The sequence below is a fragment of the Pogoniulus pusillus genome, chromosome 23 (assembly GCF_015220805.1).
Source record: "Pogoniulus pusillus isolate bPogPus1 chromosome 23, bPogPus1.pri, whole genome shotgun sequence".
Classification (NCBI taxonomy): Eukaryota; Metazoa; Chordata; class Aves; order Piciformes; family Lybiidae; genus Pogoniulus; species Pogoniulus pusillus.
Window position 1 is genome coordinate 20,949,366 of NC_087286.1, and position 25,228 is coordinate 20,974,593.

Genomic DNA, 25,228 nt, shown 5'->3' on the forward strand with positions numbered 1-25,228 from the left:
TGCCTACATACTGAATTTTTCCAGCTTCATTACAGGAGACTCTAGAGTCGCTGGCTGGTTTTCACTGCTGAGTTGTTTTATTCCTGCTTACTCCTAAATTAACTAGTGGCCTTCATTCCTAGTAGAATAGGGCAACTACTGCACATGCACATAAATACACATAGATGTTAGGAAGAAGTTCTTTACAGTGAGGGTGGTGAGACACTGGCACAGGTTGCCCAGGAAGGTTGTGGCTGCTCCCTCCCTGGAGGTGTTCAAGGCCAGGTTGGATGAGACCTTGAGTGACCTGTTCTAGTGGGAGGTGTCCCTGCCTATGGCAGGGGGCTGGAACTGGCTGAGCTTTGAGGTCCCTTCCAACCTAAAGCATTCTGTGATTCTATAACCATATATTTATACCAGTGTTGCCTCTTTAGGTGGCAGTCTAATAGGATTAAAGTTAAAACAAAGTTCTGCTACTCCTGCTTTGGCCTGGGGAGATATTGCAGATTTCCATTCTTTTACATCACAGACTTTATAAATTCCTTTGTAGGGCTGAGGCTGTTGAGCTGTATCACAGCAGCCAAAAGTCTTTAAATAATCATAATAATATTTAACATTTCCTGTGGGATTACTCCTTCAATCTCATTGTTGTACAAATGTAAGTGACATAGATACCACAATAATGCTAGGAGGTAGGCTTTCAAATCTCACATTACATAATTGCATCATTTGGTCAAATATCCTGCAAAATAATTATCATCTTCCTCTCCCCTGCTCTGTGGAAACTGAGTCACAGAAAAGTTACTTCTCAAATGTCTTAGGGTGTGCTTCATGGTGAGTACTTTGTGTTTTAAGGCTCGGAGTACTCCCAGTAAAATTGCTGGAGCCACAGATCCTCTTTATCCATAAAACTCAGGCCAGGTGCCCAAGGCTGGCCTCTAAAAGCAGATTTGCCACCAGCGAATGTTCTTACAAAATAGAAACCACACTGTCTGTCCTGGCTTTAATGTCACACAGTGAAGTGGGCAAGAGTTTTCACAGGATGTAAGAGATGTTGCTGTCCTGCTCTCCTTTCATCCATATCTTCCTGTGTCCTTCAGATGGCCTCCACACTTAGCAGGCCAGCCTTGTTAGGATGGTGAATATGTGGTTTCCTTATGCCTGGTAATAGCTCTTTTGGCAGAGCTTGTTGATTCTGGAAATGGTTTCTGTAGACTTGCTGAATACATTAGCACAGTGAACACAACCCAGCAGCAAGACTTTCAGATGTAATGGTGTTTTCTTCCCTTTTAGTGGTTTAACATTTGTATCAGTTACAGCTGCCAGCCACCTCAAACCCCAGTCTGAGTGCTCAGGAAACAATTGTACATCCATAAAAACACAGAAGAGCAATTTCCACAGAACTCTATCTAATTTGTCTGTAAGCAAAAACTGAACAGGCAGGTTAGGTGTCCTTTCAGTCCTTCAGGATGTGAAATGCTCTCCAGTCCCAGTGAAATCAGTGGAGGTTGAGGACGTTCAAAGGGCCCAGGGTTATCCTTCTTGCCTCGCCCCATGACATGTCACATTAGCCAATATTTATGCCTTCTTACAACACCCAGTCCTCGTTAGTTCTGTGCTTATTGCTGCTTGACTGGCAGAGCTGCAGGTCTCTTCATGAAATTAAATGGAAGTCTTCAGAGGGAAGCTGCAATTTTGGGAAAGGATTGAAGAGAGGGACTGAATTCCTCATCAATTCCTTTGATCATAAGATATGGTAACTCTTCCCCAGATATGTTAGAAGTAGTAGCTTCTTCCATTAATGCATCCCTCCCTGAGTTGTTGGATTTCCATTCTTTTGATTCTATCATCTTAGTTGTTAGTAAGTTGTTTTTTTTTCTTTCCATCACTACAAAGTTTTCTTTACAAATGCTGTCTGCAAGGTAAAACATGACACAGGGATTCTGTACAAAGTGAGTTATGCTAACACACTTTTCCCAGGTAAGAAGGAAGGACCAATGGAGGCTACATCTGCAGCAGTGCAAAGGCAAGCTAGATGAGTCATCACGTTCCAAAACACTTGTTTCCATGGCTTGGACTAACTGATCATCTGCACAAATCTCTGGAAGTACAAGAACTGAACTAAATACAGAGCTCATATGGCCCACTCAGAAATACATTGCTCTGTTCAGGCTGTTTTCAGGCATTTAAGCCTGTCCTGACTTACAGTGGCATAAGAGAGATCCTTTGTTTGCTGACGTACATACAGATGTAATAAGAAACACAGATGTTGGAACTTGAATTTTCTAATTGGTTGTGGATGTCTGCTGGCTCTCAGATGGATAATAAATGACCTGTTTGATTACAGTTCAGAACTGCCCAAAGAACATAACCAAAAATACAGCTGGGGTAGACACACATGTCAAATAAAAACAAGATGCTTACAGGAGAAATGATCTGCTGCTGAGACTGAGTTTCAACAAAAGATAGGAATAATCTCTCTCTTCAAAGGCTGCTGTAAAAAGCTCTACTTTGTATTGCCAAGAGCCTTATAGAAAGCACACTGAGGCTCATGGGAACTATGCTCTCTTTCTTTTTCCTTCTGCTCCTAGTTTTATTCTGTTGGCTAAGATACTGTTAAAATAATAGGGGGGAAATAAGAAGAAAAAGCTATCATTAAAGCTCTTGAGCTGTTTGGTGTGAGATGGAGACAATCCTGAGACTCACAGAAGTATTAAATTGTAACAACAAAGTAATAGCAGTGCTGAAGATCCTTTCAGAAATAAAGAATCAAGCAGGAGGTTATTACAACACAACCTCCTGCACTCTTGCCTCACCACTCTGCCTCCTTGTGAGGAGCTGAATGCTCCGAGAGTTTTAATGGCAGGGCAGAGAAATTCCCTCTCATGAAGCAGGGAATGAGAAACATGCTTCAGTCTGGGGAAATGTGATGGGAAAAAAAGGTTCACTGCAAAGCTGAGACTTCTGTCTGCTCTTCTTCTGAACTAATCTTTGGTAACTATTCTTGTTTACAGCCTCTGGCCTCTCCTCTTCTCCATCTACCCCAACACAAGTGACCAAGCAGCCCACGTTTCCTCTCGAATCCTATAAGCATGAGCCTGAGAGACTAGAAACGCGGATTCACTGTTCTTCGCCTCCGGATACAGGGCAGAGATTTTCTCTGCCTCCATCTCAAAGTGCAGCCAAGCCTCCTGTCATGACACCAGCTCCCTGTGCTACCTCAAAACCAGTAAGTAAAGCATGTGTCCAGTTTTCCTCTGGGAAGTGGACAGGGTTGTGTGCAAACTGGCTTTTGTATTATGACTGATAGGCTAGAGTGTGTGTGTCCATACTGTGGAGCAGAACAAGAATAGTGTCATGCGCCTTTTACTTCAGACTTGTCTCAGCTTTCCAGTATTTCTCTGGCAAGACACTAGGAATCCAAAGGTGGTGACTCCACTTCTGATTTACCCAGAAAGCAACTCATTTTTGCACTATGCTCAACTGAGTTTTGCAGTGGCTGTAGATCCCAGCATATGCTGCCGAGTTGCCACTTGAAAGCAGGATACAGTTTTATTTAGGATTGCCTTTTGTCTCTCTTGGGAATTGCTGATGAGAGAACTAGCAGCCAAGGAGAAGAGATCAGAAAGAAAGTCACAGTGTGAGCAGCAGGAGTTCAGAGTTCCTGCTGGCTCTAGAGTCTGAGATGACTGGGACAGCTGGTGGCTAAGGGCAGTAGTTGCTATGGCACTCCTGCCACAGCTCACAGAGCAGAGGAAGAAGGGCGGCACCGCCAGGGTGTTTACCCAGCCCCCCACGCAGTAGAGGTGTCTACATTTCATAAGAGTGGTTTCTTCAGCTCCCGGGAATGCATGAACTCAGCAGTTCCTGGGAATGCATGAATTCCAGCCTCTGATACTCTCCACCACAGCATCCACACTGCTTGCCCTTCTCCTCCTCCCCTCTCTCGTGGCCTGCCTGAGTCTGAGAGGCTTCACTTTTCTCCTCTCCTCTGCCTTTTTGCTCCTTCTTTCTTTTTTGGTGTTAATTCCTTTGCATGAACTGCATCTTTCTATTGACCTTTCTTCTGCTTCATGTACCTAGCACACCGATCTGTCACCACAGTTAAGTTCCCTGCACTTGGCTGTCCCAGCTTCTTTTCTTTTTTTTTCCTCACTCAGCATGTAAAATCTTTGACATTTTCTTTGTGCAGAAGTCTAGACCTGTAAAGGACATGAAGCTTTGTGAGGTCTGTTTCACTGTTGAAGGACTATGAGCTCTTAGTAACTTATTTAAAAGCAGGAAGTTCCCTCCCACTTGCCCATGGGAAAGCTGTTCCAGGATCTGAGCACACGAACACAGCAGTGCCCAGACCCTTTGGGTTTTGTGTCAGGTACCTCCATAGCAGCAGCTGCTGTTGATACTCTGAAAGTGTTTCAGTACAGGAGCAGTGTTCACATACTGCTTTCAAGTCATCCAGACATGTCCAGTAAAACACATGGCCTGCTCTGGGGACCCCTCCTGTGATGGTTAGGAAGTTCCTGATTTTCAACTTCATTTTTTCCACAGACAGGTTGTGACCATTTGCTCTTATAATGAATAGCCATTTTCCTTCATTGTTTGTTACATCCTGTTGTACCTGTAGCCGACCTTTGTTTTCCTAGATGAAGCAAGCCAAACCCTCCCTACAAAATACAGACTTGCTGTTCTCCTCCTATGAAAAAGCAAATAATTCAAGTATTAAATAAGATTAAACTTACATTTATAGTTAAGGACCTCCAGCAGTAACTTTTCTGCAGCTAAGTTGCTGCCTTTCTGTGCTAAGTCGTAGTCCTGGGAAACATAAATTATGAACTTCAAAGGCTTTTAGGACACAACAATATTTTTGGTTAAGTTTTGGTCATTGATCATAGTGTTTGTGTATGAATGTGTTTATCTGTGTTATGCAGCTGCAGAGGAGTCTTCTGTACCTGTTAGAATAGAAATGGGGAAACAGCATAATTTTAGCACATTCCACTGCCTGAAAGAGTGAAAAGTTTGTTTTGTTTTGGATCATTTGCTGATTCAGACAGTATGAATTTGAGTAGAAGATGCCAGGATGAAGAAGCAGAATTCTTTGCGAGTATTTATCAGCTGTTGTGGTTGTACTCAACAGACTCTAGGTGCAAACTCAGAGTGTCAGACTTAATTGTCTCCTGTTCAGAAGATGCAGAAATATATCTATGTATATTTAAAATGCACAGGATGTATATATAGCACCTGATTATCTTTGCTTTGTGCCCTCTCTGCTCAGTGAGTGTGCAGGGCTGCCAGTGAACCATTAGTTTCTGCAGAAGGGCAAGAATCTCAGGCTGATTCAGATTTAAGTTCTCTGAACACTCAGGACTCAGGGTGTTTACTCAGGACTGTTGTGTATTTCAGCCCCTGTGAAGTTGTTTTCCTGGCATTCCTTTACAGGTACTTCTTTTTGCCTTATTCTCAGCTGTGTGTTAACAAACCCAGCTTTCACAACCCCACACTGTCAACAAATCTACAAAAGGCAAACTCAATTGCTCGTTTACTTAGAGCACCATTTCTTGGCATAACAATTCCAATTATCTTAAAAACACACCATAAATGACATGATAAATGGTTTCATTAGTGGCCGTACTCTTAGTTTAACGACAGGGAAGCTTAACTCTCAAATGAGAAGCTGACCCTTATCTGCATCTGTCAACTTAAATCTCGTTTACCTACTATATTGTTTAGCTAGTGATGGTAGTGTGTGAGATCCCAGAACTGTTACAGATGATTCACGATTGCTATAAGTACTGCAGTACCAAAGAGGAACCCTTGGACCCAGACCTGCAATTATTGTCAACCCCCCCCAGTGACTGGCAGATAACAGGCAGGTGCAGTGTCAGGATTGGAACTGATCTTAGTCCATTTTTATAATTAACTGCACCTGAAGCTGTTTGTGATCTTGGTTTTTATTGTCTGAGACTGGTGCAGGATGGTTACATCTATTCAGTAAGAGAGAAGGCATGCAGGAAAGAATGGAAGTATTTCTTTCCCAGCAGATGGAATCACAACCTTTCATTTTTAGGTGCGCTTAGAAGAGTGTATATTTTGATGTGATTTTTCAGCCTGAGATTCTGGGCAAGGGGAGTAAAAAGTGGAAGACAGCTTCTGACAGAGGAAGATCCTTCTTCAGCAAGCATCATCTCAGTGCAGTGTACAAACCTGAGCAATTAACCTCATGCTAAATAGATGTCTGTGATAATCACTAAGGTCTGGATTTATCCCACCTAACTTTAGAAGCCTATCTGAGCTGCTTAAGTTGGGAGTGTAGTAGCTCTGGTTGTCTCTGGATGCCAGAGAGAGGCAGTTGCAGGGGATGAATCAGCTCCTCAGTGGGTCGGACAGCCTTTTGCACCCCTTGCAAAGGGAGTGACTCCGGAGTGACTCCGGGTGTTGCATTTCTAACTGAGACACTTCTGTTAGGAGCCCAAAGCTAGAGGCGATGAGGCGGTGACACAGTGCTGCAGCAGCTTTTACCGGCTTTGCTCTGGGTGGGCAGGTGTTCCTAGCGGCTGAGTTAAAATATTACAATCAGAAATGCAGCTGATAAGAGATCAAAGCTACACTAAAAGCTTACTGTGCGTTGCATTAAATGGGGAAGGAGCAATTTGGTTTCTCACAGTACAGTTGGTGACTCTGTACTTTGGCCACATGTTGTTTGGACTGTGTAACCTTCAGGCAATAAGCAGTAGAAGATAACTCCTCTCTAATGTGACATTACTGACATGAAAGGAATGTGGAGAGGCTGCAAACTCAGTAACAAATGTTTGCCCTGCTTATGCTTTGCCCCTGTTTTAACGAGGAATGTAATGTGTTGAGCTTATTGTGGTCCTATCCTTTCTTCTTTCCCTGATGCATAAGGCACTGTGAAAATAGCAGTATTCCCTGTCTCCTGCAGACTCAAGCACTTCTGTGTACATCATTTCCCGGCTTTCAAGGGCTTCCCCTTTCCCAGCATGGAGAGGAGTCCAGGCCAGCTAGCTCCAAACTGAGGAGTTGCTTTTGACCTCTCTTTTGGTGAAAAACAGAGTTTGGGCTTCCTCTGCTCGGAAGAACTGACAAAGGCAGATCGTGCCTTTGAAATGGCACTTGCCATATGAGTATGTCGTTAACCACAGTTCTCCAAATAACTTCTGAGCCAAGGGATTTCCCAGAATGTCTTTAAAAGAGGCTATCTCACACAGGAGGTAGTCTGACACTTAGTCTAGGCTTGTGTGAGCAAGCCCTGTTAAAACTACAGATAGAGCACACTGGAGGCATTGAGGATGTCTGGTCTGAATTCATTTTACACAGTTCAGGCTGCTCCAACAAATGAAAGGGAAGAGATGTAGCATGCAGCTGCGACTCCTCCAGTCACAGAGGAAAACAAGACGGTCTCTGCAGCTACCTGCTTGCTAAACAGTAGCACTTCCCTGCAAGGCTATTCATAGCCAAAATGTAGTTTCTTAGCCAAAATGTAGTAAACTCAAAACCAGGGCTGTTAACTTGTTCAGTATGAAAGGCCATTACATCACACCCTGCTGCTGGCAAGGAGCCTGGGAACTGGGGTATGTGCAGCAGGTCCTTCACTTTGGCTCTCTCCAAAAAGCCATGCCACCTATCACAGCTCCAGAGTGTAGCTGACTTATTGAAGATGTTTAAATCTGATGAAAAGTGTTCTTTGATTCCCATGTTGATTTTAAATAGATAGATAAATAGGGAGGCTGGGGGGGTAAATGGAATTCAGACTGTAAATCCACAAGGACTCTGTATTTCAGCATTCGTGTGATCCAGGGCAATCTATTAGTGCCAAACATTACTGTGATCCACCTTTGATTTACACCACAGTAAAGGGATGACAGAAATTAGAGCCAGAAAGGCTGTCATCTACCAGTGGGGAAAGATCTTGCAGTGCTGTTGTGTCCAAACCAGTTTTAAGTGCCTTAATGCCAGCACTCCTTTTGGGAGATGCTTCTGATCTCTAATTCATCCTACAGACTGTAAGAAGCTCTGTATAAATATTTCTCCTTAATGAAACAGTTGCTCTCCACCTGCAAGTGTGTTTAATGAAAAATGGGATGTATTTGTCCAGCAGCTGGCATGGAACTGTTTACTTGCAAAGCTAGTAAAGGCATAACTTGTTGATGAACTAAGTAACAATGACATCAGATATTCATGGGGAAATGTTCTGAGCCCACTTAGTCTGCTTTCCGTCTCCTTTGACAGAGGGTCACTGTAGCTCCACTGAGTTGAATGTAGGCTCACAAAAGAATCATTTAATATAGTTGGAGAGTCCATTGTAAAATTCAGTGAGACATAAGGCACAAATGAACCAGCAAACTCACTTGGAATGGAACATTAGAAAATAGGAAGCTATACTACACTGCTTTTTGTTGTTGGTTTTTAATTGCAGCTCCCATTCTATTAATATTCTGATTTCCCATTTTACCTTTCCCCTATTAGCTGTATTTTTTGTACCACACTGGTGTTTCCCTCCCCTCTCCATATTTAAAATATACAAGAAATACCTTACTATTAATTTCCTACTGCTTAACTTCCTTTTTTTTCAATAGCTGCTTGCTTGATTTAGAAGAAGAAAACCTCCTGTCACAACCTCCTGGTTTCCTAATGCATTTGTATTCTGGTTGCAGTGTTCAGATTCATGGCAATCAATCTTAGGGTGCAGAGAAATTGTATTGCATAAAGGTGATTTTTTTTCTGTCCTAAGGAAATGTGTGCCTCTGTCAGCTTGTGGCTTTTTCTGCAGTCAGATAATTTAATCAGCTGTCTATGGATTCACGGAGCAGAGAACTTATTTTGATGGCATAAAGGCCTACAATTCCTGTTCCTCCTAGTCCTAGATCAAAAGAAGAAATGCCAGGTGGAAAGGATGAATCACCAAAATGCTGAGTTCAATCAATTCCCAGCTGCTTTGACAGCTCTCATAAAGCTCCAAGTAGCTAAGGCAATTAAAACTGGGGCATTTGTGTCTTTTTAAGATGCACATTGCTACCAAAATTATGACCTCAGTGTCCTTACAACAGAGTTGGTGGCTTATAGCTAAGTTACTTTGATTACCCTAAATCCTAAAGTATGCATGGCATCAAAAGGCTAACCCTAAAGATCTGACCCCATGTGTCTCTATCAAATAGCTATCTTGTCAGTAAGTAACATAACAGATGAGGGTGCTTTAAGATTGACAGCCTGGGTTTACCCCCTGAACTGATGACTCATGGCATGGCTTATTTCTGAATTTTATGCTTGATAATGAACAAAGCAACCTGTTATTTAGCCAGGTTGGAACTTATTGTGAGAGTAAGCTCTGCTGACGATTAGAAACCAGGTATTTAATTCAATGTGACCTAAAGCCACAATTTAATATAGGATTGCTGACAGTTTCTTACCAGCTCTATCTGCACTATTTTGGAACACAGAAGTTGTTTACCATCCAGGCTCTTTATTCACAAGGCAGTAGGGATTACAGATCAAAGTCTTTCCATGAGAATGGAGAAGAGACACAATTTTGAACGTGTTCTGTTGCATGATGCCTGCTGATGTATTGAACTAGCGGGAAAACACAGCTCAGTGTGGAAGGGGCCTCTACGAATTCTGTGCCATCTTCATCTCTGAGCCCCATTTTGTCTGTGGTGTATTTTTAGACACACTGTCTTCAGTGGCAACAGAGCCTTAAAGAATGTGAAAAGCTCGTTGATACCAGAAGGAAATGGGCTACTTAAAGCAGTGATACTCCTTTCTCACTTCCCCACAGCATTCCAGTGTCAGGATGAAATAAGCTGTTGAAGTTGGGAGAAATAAGGGGAACACCACAAACGACACTCACCTCTGCACAGCTTCTTTCTTCCAGCTTTCATATTTTATAGTGTCACTACCTGCTTGTGCATGAGGAGAGCACCACAGCTCTGTAAAAACACAGCTTGTGTCTGTGTTGTTTTTTTCTTTCAAGATTACAATCAAGCAAGTCTGGCCATTTGAAAGTCAGCTGCATGGGCTGCTGACTCAGAAGAGGACTAGATACCATCTTGGTAACAGCTTGGAAAAATGTTTCCATTGTGCTGGTGAAATGAATGCAAAATATTTATTCTCTGAGCTTGTTCACAACAGCATTCTCAGCTGGAACTGAGGGTGGGGCCATGTGGAAGACTTTTGTAGGAAGACAATAATGGTTTGTACAGTGCCCAAGGTACGCCTAATCTTACGATTAACAAAGCACAAGGGCTTACAAACTCAAGTGCAAACCCGTGAAGTAATCTACAGAGAAGAAAAGAGAAGAGGTAATGGAGGAAGGGGTGTGTGTGTGTGCAGAATTGAAGAGTGGAGGCTTTAATTTAGTGTGTTTGCATGCCTAGTTGTAATGAATTGCCAGTGAGAAGGTCAGTACCCTAGTTAGACTTTTGACATTTTTATCTGTCACACTTTATCACTTACAACTCCACAAGCCACAGAACCTGCGGTATGTAGAAAGTCATCTTCCTTGTACCCCAGAACAAAAAGTTACTAATTGCTGTTTTGTGGTATGTGAGCAGAAAAATAAACATGATTCTTGCCCTGAGGACCTTATTGTCCAAGAGCCTGATCTAGCAAAACAGGCCAGGCAAATTCTAAACCCATAGGAAAGCATTGGCTTAAACAGGATTGTTCTTACACACTACTTCCAGCATATGCTTGCAGAACAGACTTTAAGTGTAGCCATAACATAGATCACAATGAGAGGAGGCACTGAAGAAAGGTAACCTGAAGGTTACAGCACTGAGTTTAGCTTAGAGTTGCTATGTATTTATGTTGCTGAATCTCAGGTGCTGTTTTGGTTTTGGTTAATATCAGTGTGGTGATGGCCCTCATCCAGAAAAGCACTTAAATGTGTGCTTCACTTTAAGTACATTGGTAATTCTGTTGGAGCAAACAATACTAGGGCACTTAAAGTGATGTGCATGCCACCTGACTTTGCTGCATCAGGGTCTTTGTACAAGTTTGACTGTCTATTAAAGCACTCACAAATCACTAGGACTAGCACAAGTACTGAAAATGAGAAAGGAAGCTGACAGACACACAGAGGATGGGAAAAAAAGACTTGTGGAAAACATAAACAGTTCAGAAAACACTAAATGAGGGAAAGAGCTCAGGAATCAGAAGAGAACTGCTGGTGACAGTGGAAAACAGCTCATCACTGAGTGACAGGGAGGGCAACAGCTGCAAGATTGCTATCTGCCTGCTGTTGTGTGTTTGGCCTTTTCAGTTTTGGTGTTGAGATTGTATTTACTTGGAAACACTGGTGGTGTGTACTTGCTCCGGATCCAGCTCCTTACATAAGTGGAAACAGCTATAGATGAGGATCTGGCTTATGAAAGCAGTCAACAAATTCCTCTCCTGCTGCTTTCCCTTCAGCATGCGAACAACCACACGAGCACTTCCAGTCAGACCTGTTGCACACAGGCACAGGATTTCTTAGTGAGAACTGTGAGGAATACTTTCTATAGAAAGTGGAAAATTAATAGACTCAGTCTTCATCTAAACTTACCTGCTTGTGAACCCAGTGTTTGCCACATCCACACTGTAGTCGCCCATTGCCCACAAACACCCTTTGGTATCCACATCTCCGCAAGTGCTGCAGTAACGCGAGCATGGTGGCAGGCTTGCTAGAGCTGTATCCCTGCTTCTTACTGTGGAGTTCATTTCATTTTTTTCTGTTCTAGTTCCTGGCATACAGGGAAATGCCTTATCAGTATACCCATATCTCTTTATGATATTATTTGTAGTCATAAACCATTTAGCTTTGACTCTTGATATGCTTTTTGCTTAGCATAGTCCTTGTTTCAGTCTGTCTGGACAGTGTCAAACCACAGAACCCATGCGAAGGATGATTTGTTTTCACCTACACTGTGCCTGAGATGATGGAAGGATATAGTTAAGAGTCTGTCCCAAAGGGGAAAAAAGCATGCATGAGAGAAGGAAGATATCCATTGCATGTCGCTATCATTGCTGTTTCTTTTGTGTGTAACAGTAAAAACAAAGCTGCACACAAAAGTCAGGCCTGGAGTGATCAGCACTAAATCTGGGACTAATTCAGGGAGAAGGTTAAGTTCCTCTAGCTACACAGATCAATGCCATCTGAAAACCAGGGGTTTGACCTGAGATTACAGGTAACTGTAGACTCCGTGTTGAAGGCAGTGTTTTGTCTACACATAATAGTAGCTACTCTAAGATAATAGATTTCGCAAGCTTTAGTGGGGCCACTGATGGCACTCATGCTTAGAGTTTGTCACTTCTGGGGCTGGCTTGAAATCCAATGCAAACACAGAAGCCCTCGAGTGCTATGAGGAAGTCCTTGGGTGTTTAAAGTCTTCCTAGAACTGCACTGAAAAATACTTCACTATCTTCATCTGCCTCTTTGAGATAGCCTTCAAATACTCCTGGAGTCCTATTGAGTATTGAGATCTTCAGTCGTGATAAGCTCTGCAGAAAGTAGCCACTTTGAGTGCAGGTCATCTGCTCCATGTTCAGCCTGCAGTTACCTGTCTCTTAGTGCCATGGAGTGAATTATTTGTTCAGCACAGGCTTACGTGAATTTCTTGGAAGAGGTTTTGTTGTTGTGATTCAGCTCCAAGCTGAAGTTTGTCTCTATTTTCAGTAAACCACCCTAGCCATCCTGACCTGCATCACCCTGCTAACTCGGCCCAGTAGGTCTGCTTCCAGTCTTTCAGAACTGCAGAGGGTCATGAAAACTACATTTTAACAATAGGTTACTAATAGATCACTAGAGTTTACTCAAGCCTGAAGTGTGGCATCAATTAACTTCAGGCCTTCTTGGGGAAAAGATGGTTCATTTTAAGTTTCCAAAATACCATCACTGAAAGCTGCTGTAACAAGTGCTTGCACAGTGAAGTCACTATCCATGGCTAAGGCAGTGAAACAGAACGCTAAGATGGAGAAAGTGAAATCTTGTACAGTAAATGTATTTATTTAAATCAGATTTGGCTCTGAGTAATTTTTTTTCAATTGTTGTTCTCTGTGGCCTCTGTTCTACAGATTACTCATCAGTACTCTGGCCTCAATCCAGCTAAAGTGCTTAAGTGCTTAACTTTAACACAAAGAATTCTGTATTCAGTGCCAGTGAATGACAATCCATGTAAATGTAGGCTCATGCTTACACTTCTTTTCCACTGACTCCAAATTAGTGGAATTTTACCTGTTTTTTACCATTAGTATTACTTTACTCTGCTCTTGGGTGGGTTGTTTTACTCTTTCTTTTTTTTTTTTTAATGTACATTTGTCACAGTAAAATATCTACTGTAATCATGCTTAGTACCTGATTACTGCAGCTCTCTCCAGTAATAATTTCCCCTTGCCCTTAACTGTGCCCCTCAGTTTGGTAAGAGGCAAGTCTCACTTAAGGAGCACTCCAGCACATGTGTGCAAACAGCTAAAGCATATCTTTTCAAACATATATAACAACAAACACTTAAGAACACTTAAAAACTCTGCATAGACTAAAACTAAGAGTAGCATCCCTGTGTTTGCAGCGTCAGGTAGCACGTTGTAACATCAGTCCTCAATAAGCTCAGCTTGGTTCCTCACAAATGCTTCACTTTTTTTGTTTGGAAGGATGGAATTTAGATGCTTGGCTGTTTGATTAATAATGTGCCACGCTGATAACATTGATTAAGACTCCACCTGTAATCTGCATGAGTTGTGAGAGGAATAAATATTGGTCACAAAGGCTGATGTCTCTGATATTAACTCAGACCCCTGCCTTGTCTGAGTTGCAGAGTGATACAGCTAGAGATTAGCAGTTACATAAACAAATCCTGCTTCTTTTCCACTTCTCTTGTAAGAATTTAGCTGAGCATATCTCAACTATTCCTTGTTCTTTTACTTCCTTTGAAGTTTATTTCTCAGAAGTGCTGAACTCTTATGTCACTAGTACACTGTTGCTCTTTTTTTTCTCCAAGTGAGGTGCTGCAGGACACTGATGTAGAAGACAGGTTCTTTGTTTCTGGTGTTAGATCAAAGGAACTTTTGTAAAGCTCTCCTGTTTCTCAGTTAATTCAGTGACAGAATTCACTGGCTTTAAGCTGCGAGTTCATTTCCATGCAGAAATACTTAGGAAAGGCTCTCCACTAAAAATGTGAAGTTGCTCTGCACACTCAGTTCACATGTCTTCAGGGGAAACAGATTTCAACACTCAGTACTGTAATTGCAGGAAGATTTACTACAAATGCAAGTTGGCCATTTCATCATCTTTCCTGGTGCAGGATGCACTCCTAGAGAATGTTGTTGGCTTTTACGATTCAGCTACTTTGATTGTTACTCCCATTTTAGAAGCTAAAGATCCCCAGTTGTGACTGTGTATCACTAAGAAGAGACTCCGTAAAGTGATTAATATTGTAGCTGCTGCTATGTGGGAGCATGCCTGCCGTGGGAGGCTCCTTACTACTTACAGACTGTAAAGGCAATATAGACTTGCTTGGTATTCCCTGCCAAAAGACTGCTGCTTAAGACCACTGGGCAAGTTGTAGTCTGATGATACTGGGGAGACAAAAAAATCCCAAAGGTTTGTGGGGTAGTGTTCTTATCCAACGGCAAACTCTGTTAGAGCTGTTTTCAAATGAAACCCTTAGAGCCATCTTCAGCTTTTCACCTTATTGAATTATCTACGGAACACCAACCCTTGCTCCATCACTTTTGCATCTGCTGCGGTGTAGCTGTGTTGCTGGGTTAGAGTAAGGCCAGAGCACCTAACTGACTCCCATAAGGATCCAGTGGAGAACACACGATGCTGAAACAGTGCATTTTCAATGCCAGGTTTGGTGATAAGATGTGCTCACTTTGTTCTGAACAAATTTGTAATCTCTCAGTTGTCACCACCACAGGGCTATGGCATTTAATATTTACAAAGTCCTTTAAGACTACAGCAAATTTTATTGCATTCTTGCCAGGTACAGGAAGAAAAACCTTAAATCCCATGTTTTGTATGAGGTATCCCCTTCCTTGCTAGCTTGTTTGGTGCTGGAACAGAGGTTCTTTAGAATAAATGGTAGAAACTACAATTCCTGCACAGCTGCTCTGTTCACTAGGAGCTTCTCAAGGTAAGGAGGAGTTTGTATCCAAAGCAGGAACGGAGCTCTTCCCTAGGTGCTCTCAATCACCTAACAGGCAGTCTTTTCAGTGTGCAGCTAGCATTTTTAAATACAGAAGGGATCCAAGATGGGATCCTAATCTCAGCCTCACTGATTCTAGTGTTCTCAGATGTCGATGTCGTAAACCACTGGTATCAATTATCACCCTCTATCAGAAAACAAGGAGTAGTTTAATTTACAGTTTAACCAGCAGATGAAGCCTTTTTTTCCCAATCCTGTCTTTTTCCGCTTCATGAACCACACTAAATTAAGCAAACAAAAAAACCCCCAAACCACTAAGTGTTCAAAATCAAATTTGTACAAACAGATTGCAACAGAATAAGCGTATCTATGAGATGCATGTGGAAAAAAATCTACCTTGTTCATTGACACCTCATCAAGAGAAGAGCTGTTAACTGTTTGAGTTGTATAGAACTGTAATTGTAGTAAGGAGCTCTAGCAAGTGGTGGGAAAATTACCATTTGTAGTTTACTCTTGCATTCAGAATGGGTTTGCCTAATTTGCATTTAGATGGGAATTCCTTCTTGTTGCTCTTCAATCCATTAGGTTTTATAAGGTAAGTAGCTTTTTTTTTTTTCACTTCTGAAGTACTTCGAAGGGCGTTCAGTTTTACTGCTGTGCAGGTGGCACCCCCAGCATATCGGTATTACACCTTCATTGATCAGCATGAGGGAGAACTGCCAGGGAAAGCTCTGAGTAAGGCAGCCCTGAATTTCCTGCAAGTGCCTGTTTCTAAATAAAGCACAGGTAACATCTTTGTTGCAATGCTTGAATAAGTCTGTCCCACGCAGACCTGTGCCTTGCAGCATTTCGGTTTTTAGGTTGTTCTATTCCTACCCAGTCAAAGACTAAATATGTAATCTTTATTATGATTATTCAATATTTGCTTTAGAATTTCTCTAATTTAGAATAAGGCTACTTGGAAGGGAGGAGGGGAAGCAAAGCAAATTTACATTTGTATTAGATTGTTAATAAACTGGCTTTTGTACAAAACATACATATAAAGACTTCTCATTGAACTATATATAAAGCTAAATACACTTATCTAAAGATAAGTGGACAAAAACAGAAACAAAAGAAGTGTGGAAAGGACATTAAAAATTAATTTTCCCCATAGGATGGTCAACTATATGTAACTACTTCCCAACAAATGGGTTTTTTTAATCCTGTTTCTAAAAATTTCCTGTGTGAGCAATGTAGTTTTTTTCAGCAAAGTGTGTTGGCACATCCCTGTTGTTGGATTCAGAAAGTTCTCCCAAAACCCAGCTTAAGAATTCCTTGATAAAAGCTAAGTAAGTTAGATGCTATAACCACTGTACCCAGAAGATAGTGTATCACTTTCTTGCTTTCAAACCCATGTTATACTTGGAGGTATAACTGGGGACTGTTGTTGTCTCTTCCATCACTCTTTTTTCCCCCCCTAGACTAACAAATCAGGAAGTTTTCAAGTCCTTCTTGACAGAGGTTATGTTTTCTGAACTCCCAGAGAATTGCTGCTGCTTTTTTTTTTTGTACTCTTTGGTTTATTCTTCAGTTTGATGCCCCAAACTGAATGCAGTAGCCCAGCAGGCATCTAACCAGGAAACATGTAAAACAGATTCTCCATGTCTTACCTATACCACATTTGTGTATAGAGTGTTCCCCCCCCCCCAAGAATCTGACATTGTTATCTGACATTTATTTTCATTCTCAGTTTTTTTCCCTTGCATGACTGCTGCAAGCTGACCCTTTCCCGTTTTATTTTTGCATTTGATTGTTGTGTAATGTGCTCTACTTACCCATATCAAAGTGTATCCTGCTTTCCAAAACACTGCAGCAGTCCTCGAGATTAGTTTAAGTTCTCAGGCTATCCCTAAAAGAGCAGCATCTCTTACTACTGAGTCATTTGAAAATGTAATCATTGTTCCTTCAGCAGCAGCAAAACCACTGCTTAGGACACAGACCTCTGTAGAACACTCTCTTAAACTCTTTCAGTTAAGATAAAGAAATCTTACTACCTTCCTTTTGAATGTTCTTGTACCCTTCAGCAGCCATTTAATTTAGATTATCTGCCTTGTTTGCAGGACTGTTATGAAGACAGTGTCAAAAGTCCTGTTAACTCGTGCTGCATCTGCTCATCACAGGACTTCTTGCCTGTTACTAGAGTGACTGCGATTGGCTTGGCATTGTTTATACACATTTGCTGTTACTGATGATGTTTCTTTCTTCTAACTACTTTAAATCGGTGTATTTGTTTCCTTATCCGTCTCAGAACCAAAGTCACACTCAGTAGTTTATAGGTTCTTGCCTCACTCCTGCTCCCCTCCCTTACAGACAACTATGAAACTGACCAAATGGATATGCAGGGATCAGGTCAGTAGAGTGACTGCAGATCCTTTTATCCTGAGCAGTTGTCTAAAATAGGCCGTGTGAAGGGTGTCCTAGAACTGTTTGTTTCTCTGCTGGTTGCAGAAGCAGCAGCTAGGGGTAACTTGTTCAAAATGATAAGCTACCCAGCAGGTGTTGTTCAAAGCATTTTGATATAGTTTGTCTGAGGACTGCACTAACAGATCTCTAACCCTATGGGTGCATTTCCACTAATTCAGGGAGGCAGGATGGCAGGAAACTACATCAAAATAATCTTCTGACAGTGTTAACTGCTGGCCACATCCCTACAATTTAAATACTCAGTGTGTTCTTATGAATGTAATGAGATCCCTGAAGTAGAACACAGGACTAAAAGGACTCTCAGACTTCCAGGTAGTTTTAACACATTTATTTTAAGTACAGATATAATTCTCAGGACTTGCATTTCTACAGAGCATTCCCTTTACCCTAGAAAGCTAAAGAAAACAGGCAGAGAAAAAGTAAGTAGTTACCTATTAAAATTTACATTCCAGCCTTCCCAGAAGTCCCAAACCCTCTTTTGTTTACATCCACCTTTTTATGACTTTTGGTGTTGTATCAACTTTGAGCTGTTTTACTTTGCCTCTTCAAAGGCTGCTGCCACTGCAGTATTAAGCTTCTGTATTAGCACTATGTCATAGCTCCCTGGGTTTTGGCATCGTTAATGCCTCTGTGAAAACAGAATTGAAACCTGGTAAAGAAGAAATGTTTTCAAACAGTTTTGCATTTATTTCCCTTCTAAAGGTTTGTATGTAAGATTTATTTTGTTTAGCAGCATTTACTATACAAAGTATTTACTGCCTTGAAACATTGGGTATCTCAAACAGCAAATATTTAAACCACCATCTAGACAAATGCTTTGGTTGTAGTTAATAGAATCCTCCTGTAGCAGTAGAACAAATAATCACATCAAACTGGTATCGAAATGTTACAAGATAATAACGTCATCTTGGTGGGAATTACAGGTGCTTTGAATGACAGATCTTTTCCTTATCTTCAATCAGTAATCCTTTTGTAAAATGGCAGGCAGAGATTGTAGAGAAAAGTAATACCTAAGACTGTTAAAATATCTGCTAATTTCTTTAATGCTGTAGTAGTTCACAATGAACATGACAGTGCTTTCACCATTGCTTTAAGCCGACTCCAGAGTGGGCTGTTTCCAGGTGTGGCCCCGCTGTCACTCTTGCCCTTGGCACTCCTTGTGCCAGCACTAACTAGTAAAACTGCACAGTGTCTCAGATCAGGAACTGGATAAAGCCCAGTCTTTTCTTTTAGTCCCTTTGCTTTTCAGCTGCACCAGTTTCCCGTTCCGACTCACTGTGTTGCCCACAGGCCAAAAGGAGCTAGAGTGCAAAGTGAGGAGCAAAATGAACCGAACGATCAGAGGATCGTTCCAAAATCGCTTTAAACAAATGGTGAGACTGTAGGCAGAGAGGATGGAGTTTCAGCCTTTAGTTCTCTGCTTCCTTTGGGCGGTTTTTGAGTAGCATGGATGTTACATCACAGCTATAATGTTTCCATTACAGGTGTCTGTTATGCATTAAATTACTGCATTTATATTATCATGAGTTTCTCTTAGTACTCTTGGTCTGGATGTAGATTCTGTCACTGAAAAACTCCGAGCTTGCAGTATTCTCTGAGGTTCTCAGGGCAGTGTAGTTCATTGGATAACACAGGCTTACCTAACTTCTTATAAGCACCTCTGTGCTTTGTAGCAGCTGAAATGCAGTGCCAACCTTTGAAGCTCAGTGCCACTTCCAACTACAAACAGCTCTGGAGTTTTATTTCCTTGTGGCTGGTGTTTAATAGATAATTATAGAGAGTAAATACTTGTTAAAAAAAAAAAAAGAAAAAATGAGGGTTATTTCCAATCAGAGACCTCATGCTCTTCTTTTGGTTAGGGATATTGGCTGTATCAAAGTACCTGATAAACAAAATGAATTCTTTAGAGCTCTTAAAGATAGGTCCCAGAATAATTAAAAGCTTCCAAAGCATATTAATTACTAGGCTGAAAATATTATAAGTTACTATAAACTGCTTTGGTATCTTCTGTGGCTGGCCAGTTGAAGTATTTATTGAAATGCTTTAAGTCTTTTAAAAATACAACTAGAAATTAAACATTTTTGAATTTTATTTCAGAAGGACCTTCATAGTGAGAAAGAATTGGATATTGTTAACTTCCTTGTCCATCTTTAAAAGTGCTCCTGAGAAACAGAATCTGTTGCCAGCAGTTAGCTTCCTTACTTGAAACATCTCTGGACTTGAGAAATCATAGAATGGTTTGGGATGGAAGGGACTCTAAGTATCATGTAATTCCAAGCCCCTGCCAAGGGCAAGGATACCTGCCACTAAACCAAAGCTCAAAGCCCCATCCAACTTGGCCTTATTCCAGCCACATAACTTGTTAGTTTAAAAAGATCTCATTCCTGAGCAGGGTGAAAAAAACCTATTCTAGTAGTAACTGAGAAAGACCAGTGGTTAACAGGTACAGTAGTTAATCACTATCATGCTAGGTTCAAAGAATGGAAGCAAAATATGCATTGTTACATAGGGTAATAAGATTGTTTTCAAAGCAAACTTCCTAGTAAAACTAAGTTCTAAGCTATTGAAATGGTGACTTGATCATGTACATGTTCCAGGAGATTGTCCAATGGGAGATTTTTTGTCAAGTTACATCAGTACCATGAAAATCTAAGAGTCAAAAGTAGGTGAACAGCTCAGTGCATAACAGTATATTAATTTCCAACTCCTCAAAGAAATGTTGCTACAGTAATGTAATGCTAGGTAGGAAAATAGGCTTATACATTAGGGAAAATATTAAGATTTTTGTCACAAACTTGTATTCTCCTGCAATCTTCAATGTGAAAAATGGCAGCTAGCTTTCTGGTTCCCTGTGATTTTTGGCTCTCCTCACATCATAGCTTTAATTCCAATTACTTTCTTACTTTCCTATGTTACATGCACATTACTGTGCTGTCCTTGATTTATTCAGCCTTCTCTCCTTGGGGGACCAGCTGAAATTTTGAAGCTTGAGTCCCTCCTTAAGGACCAATAGATTTCAGATGTCTTCTAAGGGCTCCTGTGACTCCTTTGGAGCACCATGCTCAGTGTCTGCCCACAATATATTACCATTGCCAAAGAACTGATCTGTTTATCTGTCTTTACAGCACCCATGTCTGAGCTGGGCCTTCTGTCCTTCCTCAGCAGTCTGTGGGGACCTATTCATTGTAGTAGAGGAAGCCTAGCTGTAGCTTACCATGTCTCCCTGTCTAAATGAATCTAAATGTTGAATCCATTTCAAGTGTTTCCTTATGTCCGTTGATTCTGCCCTAGCCTGGCTTACAAGCTCAGGTGCAATACATCTCCCTAAGAGGATGCCTCCATCCTTCAGCCACTGGTAACACGGAGTGGTTTGGGCTGTCAGCGTTATGCGCTGAGATGCCTGAGAGCAAACACCCAGTGCGGCTCAGCAGAGCTCTTCAGCCGCTGCTGTCTGGGGGTGACAGCAATGGTGGGGCAGGCACGCCTTTGCTTTTTTTTTTTCCTTTCAAAGATTTCTTTTTAAAGTAGGATCATTTAGTCTGATCTGCTGCACAACGTAAGCTAGAATGTCACTCAGTAATCCCTGGGTCAAGTCCCTCCGAACGGCCCAGACGAAGCCCAGTGAGGAGGGTGCTGTACCCTAATGCCGCCTCCCTTCTCAGGGACTGCTCCGAGACTTAGCGACCAGCTTTGACATAGGCGACTCGCATGGAAGACGCTGACATTTGAGCTAATCTCGAATTGTAACTTCTCGAACGTTTTAAATGGAAACGAGCGCGTCTGTTCCCAAAGCGAGTACCCCGGCGTGGCGGCTCAGCCCCGTGTGGGAACTCCCTGACACGTACCGGGGAAACCCCCTCCAGAACCCCTCTCCGCAGGGCAGTGGAACCGTCGGCTTCCCCGGCGCTGCTTCGCAGGTGAAAGCGCGGGACTGTACCAACTCCTGCTCGCGGGGGGAGCGGAGAGCTCCCCTCCGTCTCCTCTGGCATCGCGCTAGTCCGAAGCAGCCGGGCGAAGAGCCGGGCCTGCAGAACAGGCTGCGAAAGGCGGCTGGCTCGGCAGAGCCTCCGGGGCAGTGCACCTCTCCCGCCTTCCTTTCCTTGTGGCGCGCCGAAGTGGTAGTTACCTTCCCCTCCCGCCGCTGACCAACGGGCTTGACTGCAGCAAAATGGAACGTACCAATCCCGCCGCCGGAGCGGAGGGGAACGGGAGGGCGAGAGGGAGGCGGCGATGAGATGCAGCGAGAAGCGCGATCCAGGCAAAAGGCGCCCGTCCTACCTGTGCGCTGAACTGCCGCCGACGGCCGCTCCCGCCGTGGCCGGGGGAGGCGGCGCCTGCAGGAGGCACGACTGCGGGGAGCCCGAGGGCCATAGGGTTAATGGGCTGGGTACAGCCGCCGCGGAGGGGGGGAGGAAGGGCGAGTCCCGGTTCCTCCCCCCTCAGTGTGTGCGAAGTGTGTGTAAGAAGCAGCGCACATCAAGCCGTGCGTGTGTGAGAGGCCGAGGGGCAGCTGCTGCCGCCGCCCGGCCTCACCGCCGTCCCGCCTTCTCTCCCCTCAGCGCTCGGCGGGAGCCGCGCCAGCCGCCCTCTGAGCGCCGCCACTCCCCTCCGCCGCGCCGCGCTGTGCCGATGCCGCCGCGGGGCCGGTGAGTCCGCGCCTGGATGCTCATCTCCTTCTCCTCTCTTCCCTCCCGCAGGCGGCGGCGGCGGCAGCGGCGGCTCCGGCTCCCTCTCAGCTCCCGGCCGCCTCCGAAGGGATGCTGGAGAAACTAGAGCTCGAAGATGAAGGTAAAAAACATCAAGGAATGGGGAGGGGGGCAGGGGCGGGTCGGCGGACACCTACGCATCCAACCGTGTCTGGGCAGAGGGAAGGGAGCAGGGGGTATCGCCCGTCTCGGGGAGGGGGTTGCGCCATGCCCGGGACAGCCGCTCTGTTGCCGTCTGTCTTGGCCGTGTCCTTGTGGGGCGAGTCGTAACCTTTCTCCCCCAGCCTGTCCTTCTCTTCCTCCTCCGGCCCGGTCACTTTGCGGTGCTTTTGTCCCGCTGGTTGCAGCCCGACTTGCACGCCGCCTCTAGCTGATGGCAGCACATGCCCGCGCCTCTGGGGCCGCAGCCGCCTCGGCGGTGTGAGCTTTTCCTTTACAGTCCCAGTCACCCAGGGTCCCTGGCACTGAAGGGAAAGCAACCTTCATGGCATCCCCTCCTCCTCCCTGTAAAACACTCATTCTCCTCGAATACGTCTGCGATACCAAATATAGACTTGGAGAGCGAGGCGCGGGCAGTGATGGAAGGCTTTTTCAACTTAAGCTTCTACTCCTTATGGATGTTCATACATCCGCTTCAAGTGCACAAATGTAAACTGGATTTTCCTTATGTGGCTGCCCCTTGCGTTGTTCTTTCGCCATCCTGTTAAGGGCTGCAGTTTCAACGGGCTGTGCTGTTTTTGATAAGGGAACTCCTGGCAGATTTTTTTATTGTGCCAAGTACTAAACCATGCTGATGGAGAAGCGTGACACTTTTTTCTCGAACTTGCTCAAAGCATTCGCCTGCCTCTGCAAGATCTATATTGAATATCTTTAGCTTTCGTTTTCAGAAGGGATTAGATTAGTGGATGCAAATGTGGACGCATAGCTAATCTCTGCGTTCGCCAATTCTGAAGTTGGTAAGACTTCATCTGATGTGTTTTTCTCTAGTTGGTAGCTGCCATTGTGAAATGTAGGACAAATATTTAAGGAAAACTTTGAAAAATAGTAGGCTGAGTCATTGTGTGAAAAGAAATAGCTAAGCCAGTATGCTAACGAGCTAGCTTCTTGATTATTAACATGCTCTCTACTGTTGTGGGACTGGTCTGAAAAAGTGACACCTTTTAAGCCTTCTGTATGTGAGAAAAGGAAGCTCTTAACAATTGGGCCTTTTTTTTTTTTTAAGGAGTCCAGACAGACTTTGAATTGCAATGAAATATTTGTGCTTTTGTGAATCTTAAACACGAATATTAGGTACAAGGAATTTTTTGCTAACTTGTAGATATTTTTTTCCCCCTCTCACTGTTTTAAGTGTTTTGGTTTAAGCCTTCATTTTATCTTTATGGAGAGTTAGAAAATGAATGCCTTAAGTATTTCTTTTAACATAAAGCTGGATAGGAGGTGCCTATATAAATAAATGTAACTATCTGAAAAGCACATTGGTTAAAAAAGCCTACCAAGCTCAGTTTTGCAATGCCTTTACAATTTTAACAGTGTAACATAGTATTATTTAGAGACACTTGATTGAGTTGGATATTTGTATGTGTCTTCTAAAACACTTCTGAAGAACTCAGGTTATCTTATTGCAAGCTTGGTGATTTAAAAAAAAAAAGGGGATTATTTCCTGGTTTTCAAGCTTCTGTTTTGCTTTGTCTTTTAATTCACATAGCTTTAAAAACTAAGTCTTTGTCTGTGGGTCTTAGGCCGGGTGGGTGAGAGCAGTTTAGGCATATGTTTAAAGACAGCAAACCTGTGACCATTGAGAGTTATGGAAAGAAGCATTGGCCTTACTGGCCTTTCGGGCTTAATGAAAACTTAGTTTTATGCCTTATTTTAAAACTAAGTGGAAAGGATGTAGAATGTTGTGTTCAGAAGGTAAGATGAAAGTGAAATGAAGAGTGTGAAACTTAACTGTCCAGAATGCTTCTGCATAAGGAGGCCTATATAAGGAGAAGCAAAGAGTGAGATGCAGATGAAAACGAAACAGCTTAGTTGCAGTATGTGTTTTATGACCTAAATTTTTTGCACTGGTTTCTCTGATTGTATTTATGCTAACATTGGAGGTAGGGGAGTAAAATGACTTCTGCCTTTTTCATTGTTGGATGACTAGTAGCAAGTGCTCAGAAGTTGAGAAGCTTACATGAAATCTGTGTAAGATTTCACTAAGTGGCTGTAGCCACACTGTGATTGATGATCTTTCATCAAATTCTCTGTCTCTGCTGACACCTAAAATTGTGAGTTAAATGAGAAATTTGAAACTGCTTTCCTCACTGCCTTCACTTTTTGACTGTTTGCTCGCACTAGGTTTCCAGTTCCTGTATCCATCAACAGTTGTTAACTATCTTGTGTATCAAATTATGCTGTGGTTTTCTTGAAACAGAGCTTAATAAAAAGAGCTGAAAAAAGAGGAGCTCTGAATGCCATCCGGTGTGTTGAAACAAATTTTTGTTTGTCACTCTCCCCTCATTCTCATATGAGACTGTGAAAGCACAGAAGGCATTCATTTAATTTGGATTCTAATGAAGAAGGTTAAATTGAAAAAATAGTGCTAGAGAGATTTATAGTCTAAGTAGTACTGGAATGAAATGTTCAGCCTAGCCTGATGTGATTTCTAATTAAAATCCTGTCAGTTGAAGAGCAGTTTATTTTGTCGTTATATGCACTACAGACAAGGAACGTGTGTAAACTATTTTGTGCGTAGTGTTGATGGTATAGGACATGAGGTCATTGTCACAGAAGTGCTGAACATCTTTGTGGTGTAAAATGCCTTTCTTCATATACCTGGCTGGGTTCTCCAGGATCAGTGCAGCTCTGTGTCGATGAGTCACTAGTTCTGTCTGGCATTGGTGTAACAGTACTGCTTTTATGATGTGTAAAAGCAGATCTTGGTAAGATGCTGTTAAACCG

At 42.7% G+C, this 25,228-nt stretch overlaps 1 protein-coding gene across 7 annotated transcripts in view; it reads left to right on the top strand.

Annotated features, from left to right (window-relative positions):
• PRKAG2 (protein kinase AMP-activated non-catalytic subunit gamma 2) overlaps positions 1-25,228 on the top strand; it is a 224,845-nt gene that overhangs the window by 161,513 nt on the left and 38,104 nt on the right. For 6 of the 7 annotated variants that reach the window (XR_010306582.1, XM_064162855.1, XM_064162856.1 and 3 more), the window contains 2 exons: positions 2,994-3,208; positions 22,277-22,367. Coding sequence is in view for 6 of the 7 variants with exons in the window: in XM_064162855.1 (XP_064018925.1) it covers positions 2,994-3,208; positions 22,277-22,367 (306 nt within the window). In the remaining variant the exon portion in view is untranslated. Of the gene's footprint in view, positions 1-2,993; positions 3,209-21,512; positions 21,923-22,276; positions 22,368-25,228 lie in introns of those variants that run through there. The other variant, XM_064162857.1, reaches the window with a different exon arrangement.